The sequence below is a fragment of the Neodiprion lecontei genome, chromosome 4, assembly GCF_021901455.1.
Source record: "Neodiprion lecontei isolate iyNeoLeco1 chromosome 4, iyNeoLeco1.1, whole genome shotgun sequence".
Lineage (NCBI taxonomy): Eukaryota > Metazoa > Arthropoda > Insecta > Hymenoptera > Diprionidae > Neodiprion > Neodiprion lecontei.
In genome coordinates, this window is record NC_060263.1 from 19,396,189 (window position 1) to 19,406,222 (window position 10,034).

The window sequence follows — 10,034 nt, forward strand, 5'->3', positions numbered from 1 at the left end:
CGTCTCTGGGCAAATCCGCCCATACGACTCCCCTCCCACACACACACACACCCCACACCCCCACGGAACCTCGGCGTACCTAAGAACTTTGACAAATTTTTGAAATTATCTCATTTATTTATAGTGTATAAGATGCGGATTCTACGCTGCAAAACGCACCTCGTAGTGCAGTCTGTTGCGCAAAAATTATGGTCACGTATTCTTTTTCAACTTCAGTATACAAGAACGTAACAAACAAAATTCAAACAAAATTTCGCGTCCATTTAACGCATGCGCATTGGGTTCGAAACTTTATTAAATTAAAATCTGATGAATAACAGACTCTGAATCATGTTTTTCGATCGAATAAACGAAATTATTAAGTCAATTGAACTGTCAGTAATTTAAAGATAACTTCAGTTCAAGGAAATGAAAATTTTATTTGAAAATAATACATTGCTCAACGGTAAAACAAAGCATACTGATTGTGAGTGAAGTTCTGATTAAATTTTAGGAACTGATTCAAAGAATAGAGCAACGCACCTTCTACCTTCTCTTACCGCGAGAATGTACGACGCTCAGTGACATCTAGCGGTTGGTCGTCATACCAATCGCAAATTATGTTGTGTACTAATATATCAGTGGAATGACAGAAGATCGACATTTTTCACTGTAATGGAGTCAAGATCTACAGATTTCCCACGATTTCACTGTTTTACACAACAGCAATTTAATAAATTCACACGCGCACATACAGAGCGTACGAAATCAGCTCCGAATACTTGTCGATTTCTAAACACTAAATCTTTTTACGTCTGCACAAATAGGTTTCAGTAGCGGAACAAGTTTTAAATTTGATGCAACTGCATCTTTATACGTTTCTCGTCGATCCCACGTCTCCCGATGTTCTGAACGCGTCTTTGATTTCTTTCGACCACTCATTTCTCTATTCGCAATTGCGCAAATTCAAGTTCGTAAACACTTTCTATGTTTGTAAACAATGCTCGGACGTTCACAAGAACAATAATATGCCGAAAAATTGGCATCGGGCATTGCGAATTTTAAATTACAACAACAATCGGCCAGTTTAAGAGCAACTGAAAAAATTGCAACAGAAACAACTTTTGAATTATCCTTTTATTTCTTATCTTTTATATTCACTCAATTTTAATACCACTATTTCCACAGTAACGATTTACGGTTGGCTCTGCCAGTGATTAAGATCCTCTGCATCCATCGGGGTTAATATTTTGTAACAGTTTGTTCAATCGTTGATCCATCTAATTTTGAGTTTAGTAATTTCTTTTCTTTTCTTCTTATCACCGATACCATGAAACGTTATTTATTTACTTAATTCTTTTCTAAACAGCTGGGCAAACTGAATTCGCGGTTGATTTGTAGTCGAGAACATGCGGCCTCGTTGATTGGATAGACTCCGACTCTGAGAGCAGCTTGGAGTTGGGCAAGAGTAACTTTGGATCGATTTATTTTTGGCCCCGTGACGAGCCGCTTCTATTTCCACAATCTGAAAATGATCTATCCGGAGAATAGAGCGTCCGAGTGGTTAGACAGATTATCGCGATCATGTGCAGGGCAATGTGGAGAATGGGAATCCGTGAACCATGCCCTTCGTTCTACAGGAAGGCAAGTGCAGCTCAGCAGTTTCTACCGCGTTTCAAATATGCTATTTTTATATTTAACGACCGTTATACGTGCGTGGCGACAATAGAAATGCTTCAAGCTCCATTCATAGTTGATGTTAACCCAATCTCATCCCCCCCTTCGTCCATTAGCCACGGAGAAAAATTTCTTTTCATATTTTCTTCTTTTTTGATGTCGCTGGAGTGAAAGAAGAGTCTTTAAGTGTGACCATCCGATTGTGCGCACACTTACAGTACCCATACTTGAGTAAGCTTGGCGTGTGTAATATACTTGCAATCAACTTATGTACCCTACGAGGAGTATATATATCTTTGATAGTGTGTTTTACGAATCGTTATATACACAGGGTAGAATCAATAAGCTCATACGTAGAGCCGGTTGAGAACCTCTAAGACTCGACTGAATTGAGAACACCTGATACCGTGATATCAGTAATGGAGAATGTGCGACGCGCTAAAAGGTAATCCAGGATCCATTGCTGAGACTGATTTTTTCAAATGCCTTCAATATAGGTATAAGCCACAAAGTTGAGGACAAGAGAAGAGTTCTGTATCGGTCTACAAAAATCGTCTTGCCTGATTGTTGTTCTGAATAGTTTTTTAGTGACTGAATTAACGTGAAATAATAACTGATCAACTCCAACAGCTAAGTTGGTATTGAGAAGGAACTTAATATTATAACAAACAGTCCAATATAAAGGTAAAACTCTGCCTGGTAGTACTGACCATCACAGAAGTTCGCTCGCGTTTTCTACATACGATGTTACGCAGAAAGTACCCGAAAATGGATTACGATGTACAGTAAAAAAAAGCTGTTGTTAATGTCTTTTCTCCGTCCAGAGCAAATCAAAACAGACGGCAAAGCGCCTAAGCGCAAGCAATTTGATACACGTAGAATTGAAGCTTCGACCAACCGAAAGTACATGAATTTGGAGTATAGACTTTTGATCCCAGGTATGAAATAAGTCAAAATGATTTATTTGTTGCGTACTTCTTATTTTGTAACGAGTAATCAAATTCATGCTGCACAATAAGTAGTTCGTGAATCCTATAAACTATGGCTGAAAACATTTAGAGGTTTGCAACTCCTGCGCCTAACACAGTACCTGACGATCCGCATAAGCGTTGACTGAATGTTATGAGTGAACCCGGTTTGAACACCACCTATTAGGACACCAGCATTATTGGACGGCAATATTTATTCGAGGCAGCCCGATTGGATACCAAGAATAGAAACGATTTCAAAAAATTCGGTTGCACACCAGAAATTGAACACCAGCGACTTTGAACGCAGCTCGATTAAACACCAAATACTAAATAAGCACCGACGGACGAAGAAATTAAATAAATTTCGAGCACTGGATTGAAACCAAATTTGTCAGATGTGGAAAAGTAATGCCACTCCACCTGGAATTACACATCCCACCTTCTTCAATTTGACCGCGTACTGCCGTATAAATATACATACTGAATCATCTTCCGTTTGCCGTAATCGTTCTGGAAATGGGACTTCAGCATTACTTTTCCACACTTGACATATTTTGGTTTCAATCACGTGCTCGAATACTTATTTAATTTCTTAATCTGTCCAAGTTTATTTAATGTTCGGTGTCCAATCGGGTTGTGTGCAAAATCGCTGGTGTAGAATCAAGTTTCTTGAAATCGTTTCAAATAAATCTTGGTGTCCAATCGGGCTGTGTCCTATAAATCTCTACGTCGAATGGCTCTGTGTCCAATTTATCTCATGTCTAGTACAGCTTGCGATCTTTTTGGTACCCAATAATCTTGATGTCTTACCAGGTAGTGTCGAAACGGGGCTTTCCGTTACCCATGATCCACCATCGTTACGAAATTTCAGACACAACAAACATACTTTCCCACATCTAACTTGCCAACTGCAACGGCGTTGATATACAAACTTCCGAACTCCAGCTCAATCGGGTATCGATTTACCAATAGTGTTCAAGCTCTTGCACCAATAGCATGTTGTCATAAAAACTTTAACATATTGCAACACACATGTCTGAACGTATCATTCGCCGTAATATGGTACATTCCGGTTGATAAACGAGACGTAGACCGCCTAGTGAGCAGGCAACTGGACATACTTTCGTGTAATCATTTTACTCCTCCGTGGTACCGACAACCTGTGTTGAACATTTGACATTTACAGATAAGCTGCGCATGCGCGAAAGTCGTGCACATGTGCTGACCAGGACAAGATGAGAATTAACCTCATACTGATTAGATAACCTACCGTAACCTGCGTCCTACGCTGAGACCTGAGTCAAAGTGGATCGAATCTCAGCGTATTGGATGCACGGAGTAGATAAGAAGTGGATAAAATAAACGAGGTGCATTTGATAACTGGCTAGTCAATTGCTCCGTACACGAGATAAACAACGCTCGATTCGCGAGTAACCCACGAAGAAAGCATCATTTTCAGTTCGATACGACAGAGCGTTCGGTTAGTTTGTGCAAAAATGAATGTTAAACAACCACCCCACGTTCTATCCGTTCAAAGCCACGTTGTTTCGGGATACGTCGGTAACAAAAGTGCAACTTTTCCACTACAGGTATGTACGAATCTGCACTTTTTTAATTTCTCACATCAGTTTTTACGTCGCGTCAACAATTGTTCCAATGTCGTACCTTCACTGTAAAAGTTTCGCAAACTCTACGAAATATTCGATGGCACAATTTTCTGGTGCATCGTTAACTGATAGTTCTAAATGTCATCGACGCTATCTGTCTAATATTTACTCACCTGAAGTCGGTGCCACTAATAAAACACAGCTCATGACAGCTCCTCGTACGATTAATAAGCATCGGAGAAAAGAATCATCCTTAATAACTACCATGTAATTTGGAAAAAATTACCCCACTTTGTATCTTCGATCGAATCAACGTTATATACATATATTTTTTTCTTTGTTATCGCAGTGCATAACGACCTGACTCAAATTGAAGGAACGAAGGAAAATCAGGCAATTGTTAGGGGAATTGTCAAATAAAAATTCAAGTTGCATGAATCAATTTATGTGTAATGTACAATTGTCTTGAACTATACATATTTGTGTCATTTTTCTGTTACAGTTACTGGGCTTTGAAGTTGATCCGATCAATTCTGTCCAGTTGACCAATCATACCGGATACAAATGTGTCAAGGGTCAAGTATTGGACTCAAACGATTTAGGTTTGTTAATGTCACGTACATTTGGAACGAATAATTTGTACTGTTCGAAGTTTATTTGTCGGCAAGTAAATGAGATTTTTTTAGTTTACATTAAAAAGATTATTTTTGAAAGACTAGCACTGTATAAAAACATTAAACTACCATAAAATTTCTGCCCAAATCATTAAGTCTAAGAATATGTGTATAATTATACATGTAGGAGTCTATAAGATTTACATACTTTGTATTCTCTGTGAATTTTTAATATATTTTCAATCAGTATCGAGCAACTTCCTAATTCAATCAACTTTCAGGTGAGTTGATGGTTGGCCTGAGAGAGAATGACCTAGACCATTACAGTCATTTGCTGACAGGCTATGCAGGCTCTGCATCTTTTCTAAAAACAATAGCAAAACTCGTAACAGATTTGAAAAAGAAGAACCCAAGCCTGATATACGGTGAGAAAAACTAAGAGAAGCACAGTTACTTCAATTATCTTTGAATAATTCCTAACACAACAATTCTTTTCTTATCATTGTCAACAGTTTGCGATCCTGTTATGGGCGACAATGGCAAAATGTATGTGCCTAACGAATTGCTGGAAATTTACAGGGACGACATTATTCCGCTTGCTGATATTGTCACGCCGAATCAGTTTGAATTAGAGTTAGTTGATGAGACTGTAAAAAGGCTCAGTTTTGATCTCACTTAATTCACCCATGTCCCAAGCCTCGCTGTCTTTTGCTGATCTATACCACAATAATTCTCTATTTCAGACTTTTGACAGGAAGAAAAGTTAATAACATAACGAATGTTCAAGAGGCGATAAAAGAATTGCACGCAAAGGGACCTCAAACTGTTGTCATTTCTTCTACAGAAATTGATAAGAATTTAACCACCGTTGCCAGCACACTGAAAGGTGACTAAACTTCTCCAAGGGCTTGATTATACTTATTGAAATAAAAGTGTTCGTTCAATTGGTACTTAATACTAATTGAAATTCTTTGCGATTCCAGATGGAGTCATGATAAAGCTGGAAATTCCACGACTACCGGCAGCTTTTACTGGGTCCGGTGATTTATTCGCTGCGCTTTTCCTGGCCCATTCTCATCTTCAAGGCAGTATCAAGCCAGCCTTAGAAAAGACAGTCAATACTTTGTACGAGGTGTTGAAGAAAACTCACGAATATTCCAAAGGTAGAGAATAATTTGCCATCAGTACTCAGGTGTCGATTATGAATTTTTTTACCTGATTCAACGTTCGATTATTACCGGGATTTTTATTCAGGTCCACACGAGGATTCAGCGCAATCTGCTAAGAAGATTGAACTGCGCTTGATCGAGAGTAAAAAAGTCATTGAAAATCCAGGTACCGAGTTAGTGGCTGAGATTTTATGAGCACCCGAAAATTGAATTAGGTAGAATTATGCAAGCCGTATTACAACTATGGTAAGCGCATCAACGTGTTTGGCATTACTTAATTTCCAGCTACTTTGAATATTTAAATCATGGTCGTTGCAAAGCGTTTTAACGAATTTCATGTCAAATTTTTCCGACTTCTACCCCCTCGAAACAATCCAAGATTTTCAAATCCAATATAATCGTCAATAATAATGTTGATAAAATCGTTGTGTTTGCGCATTGTAATCACCGCGTGTAGGTAGAACCGTAGTAGCCTTTAATGTTTATTATATCTTATCGTGACTGTTTGTCGCTCAAGTCATTATTAGGTGATTTCATTTGCCGTAGGAACGCACGTAATAAAGACTCATTAAAGATAGTAAAAATTGATGTTTAACAAAGAGAAAACGCTGAGTGAACAAACAGATAATTAATTCAGAGTTTATCAGGTTGAAAAAAAAATTAACAAACACGCTGCAGAGATTTACATCTTACGTATTTTATGGAGATAGTAGAACAAGGGTAGGGGTATTATCAGTAGTAGTAGCCTAAGTATTGGTGTTCTTTAAGGTCTTAGAAAAAAATTGTATTTCATTGTTATATACATACGCTATCGATCTGAACAATGACCAACGTACCAGTCTTCCATTCGCGAGAGATAAATCGCTTCTTTGCAACTAGCTACGGGGCACAAAAAAATTATTTTTTATTACTTAATGAAGTACATATTTGTGTGAAGGACAATACATTACAATTTCAGAAGCGTTTCAACTTTCTATAAGGGTCCATAATACCTTAATTAAAATATACATATCTATACATATGTGTATATATATATAGATATAGATTATAAATATATGTATATTCGGGCGGGTTTTTCCCAACTTGTTTCGAATGACGTCATTCGATTCTTGGTATAGGTTCTATTTATTATTGTTAGCAAATGACGTTGATATTGATATTTTTATCTTTATTTTTTTTTTGTCCAGATTATATATATTTATATTTCGTTAAGTTTTAACGACTGATAAATTTTACGGTGTAAAAATCCAATCGGAGGAGACAATGGATCTTTTAAAACAGTCCTTCACTCTATTCACAGGTAGAGTAATTCCCGGTGAGATGGTCCACGGTACAGTCCAATACGGTAAAGTACAAAAGAAACTATACTGTGAACCATATCTTGGCTATGGCCATTTCACCTTGAATTACCCTACCTAAAAGAAGAAAATAAAAATTGAAGAACTTATTTCACAGAACGCATTGTGATGGCAGAAGTATAAAAGATGTAAAACACCGAATAACGATTGTTTATTCGCATTAACTTGCCGAAACCACTCAAAGTGTACACATTTTCCGTGTCTTTAAGAGAATATAGAATGTATAATATATCGTCTCCTAGGAGGAAGGTCACAAATAAATGGATGAAGTGAAAATTTATAGTATAATTCCAAAAATGTTTGTCAATTTTCGGAAATAACGTACATAAATGACAAAATCGAAAGCCGAGGACAGGCAGCTATACGAATACTACTTATATCGTGCGATACGCGTCGTCCGACCTCTCATTCGGAAAACAAAAGTATGTACACGAAACGCTGAAAGGTCGGTCGAGAGTCTAAACGTGATCTGAGTGTAAAATTATGTTGAGAGCAACAGAAAGACAGAGAGAGAGAGAGAGAGAGAGAGAAGTAAATGAATAAAATGATGAAAAAAGGCTTGTGCGCGGTATTACCGTTATATATATATATAAGTACGTATATGTGTATATATATATATATGTACATACCCACCTACCTATGTATCTACTGTATATATCTGTATTATACGCGCGGGGCTCTGTTTTTTCTTTCGAGTAACTGTGAATACTGTAAACCGCATATAGCACAACGCCGCGGTGCGTTTAAAGAGCAATAAACTTCAACCCCGTTCCTCTAATAATTTCTTAGTGACCGCGTGTTCCGGGAAATTCTCAAGGATATTCTAGTATGTCCCGTAAGTTCAGTTAATCGATCGGTTTTTTAATTTCTACGTTCGGGAAGTTTCCGCATAACCACGAAATATGCATTTCTGTCAATGTAATAAACACTTTCAAATTCGATTTTGTTTCAATTTTTTACAAATATTAATTTACAGGGGTCCTTATAGATCGAAATTATATCAAATTTATCTTGATCGAAATTCCCCTTCTTCGATTTTATTTTCTTATTTCTCGATAAGGAAACAATATTCGCAAATCCGTTTTTCGTACAATTTTTGGCGTTGGACCGAAAGAAGGTATTAACAGACCGATTATAAGTACGCAAGGAATTAATCGACAACGCTATAATTAGAAGACATTTTTCTTTATATTTCCAGTCATTCCAGATGTTTTACGGGTCCGAAACGATAAACTTGTTCTTTATCACGAAGATCATTGTTGTTATTGAAAATGCTTTTCCGATCATTAACCCTTTCAGTCATGCATTTTTCATCTGCACCGATTTCGATGAAAATTGATACTCGGGGATTTTCGGAGCCGCTGATTACGAATCCGGCATTAGATTTTCGAAATTCAAAATGGCGGATCCGATATGGTGAACGTCAAGTTTTATATCTTATATCTTTCTGCTCAATATTTTGGCCCGAATTTAGTCATTTGGGGGATTTTGGAACGGCTGATCACGAATCTGAAGTCATAACTTAATAATTTCTAAATCTAAGATGGCAAATGCCATCTTATCTTTCTTTGTCTATATTCGTGCCTCTCTCTTAGCCCTACCCGGAACTAACGATGAGGACGAGGAGAGCATCTAGTTCCACTTTTTTGTTTGTTTTTTTTTTGTGTTTTTTGTGTTTTTTCTTTTATTTTTCGTGTTTTTTTTCTTTTCATTGTTTTTTTCTTCTACTTGTTTTTTTTTTCAATATCCCTATTATGACGCACGCACGCACATATACATATCAATGATAATGATAAGGAACCACGGATTTTAATTATCTCAAATTTCATCTCAAATTAACTGAAATTATTTATTTCTAATGTATATTTGAATGAATATTCCTGATAAAGTAAGATTTTACGTGATTGAAATTTTTATTGTCACATTGCCCAATTGGATCGACTATAGCGAATGCACCATTTTTAATGTTCAAAATCTGACCTCATATTCGTGATCAGCGACTCAAAAAACCCCTAGATACGTATTTTCAGAGGTCTTGGTTCAATACTAGAGCTCTGAGGTGATTTTTTAAAAGGTGGGACCGTAGCGGTCCCACTATGACTGAAAGGGTTAAGTAACGAAACGAGTGGTGTACGTTGTTAGTCATCGAATTCGAATACGATTTTAAGATTTAAAAACCGCTCCAATAATTTGATCCCCCACGAATTGTCAATAATTGGGCATTACTCATTGAACATGATGATTAAAATTTGTTTTTTTAATGAGTTTTGAGAATTTTATTTAATAGAATTCAGCACGTTTGACTACAGATGCACCATAATTATTAATTTAAATTTTCGTTTCATCGTTTATTGTTTCCCTCTTTTTTTTTTATACAAGAGAATAACGGCAACAGTACTTAGTTAGTAGAAGAACTCCGAGTAGTTCTGATTACCACAAATTTATCAAAATTTTGATCTGATTCGGGAACCAAAACGTATTTTCACAAAAAAAAAAAAATATCCGTACCTTATTTTATGAGTGCGCGAAAAGTGGTCGAATCAAATCGAATCGTATCTTCGGTATTACTAACGGAATTTTATTACTTTTCATTACCTTTGCTGATATAAGAAAGTTATTGGTTTCGGTCGAAAATTACTTTTTCTAATTTCTAGAATCT

The 10,034-nt window shown here is 36.7% G+C and overlaps 1 protein-coding gene across 1 annotated transcript; it reads left to right on the forward strand.

Annotated features, from left to right (window-relative positions):
• Positions 1–3,853: 3,853 nt before the first annotated feature.
• Positions 3,854–8,760, forward strand: LOC107223692 (pyridoxal kinase). The gene is made up of 7 exons (XM_015663462.2): positions 3,854–4,216; positions 4,737–4,836; positions 5,130–5,273; positions 5,361–5,481; positions 5,592–5,734; positions 5,832–6,011; positions 6,103–8,760. The coding sequence occupies exons 1-7, from the start codon at positions 4,124–4,126 to the stop codon at positions 6,210–6,212; spliced, it is 891 nt and encodes a 296-aa protein (XP_015518948.1). The 5' UTR covers positions 3,854–4,123; the 3' UTR covers positions 6,213–8,760.
• Positions 8,761–10,034: the final 1,274 nt, after the last annotated feature.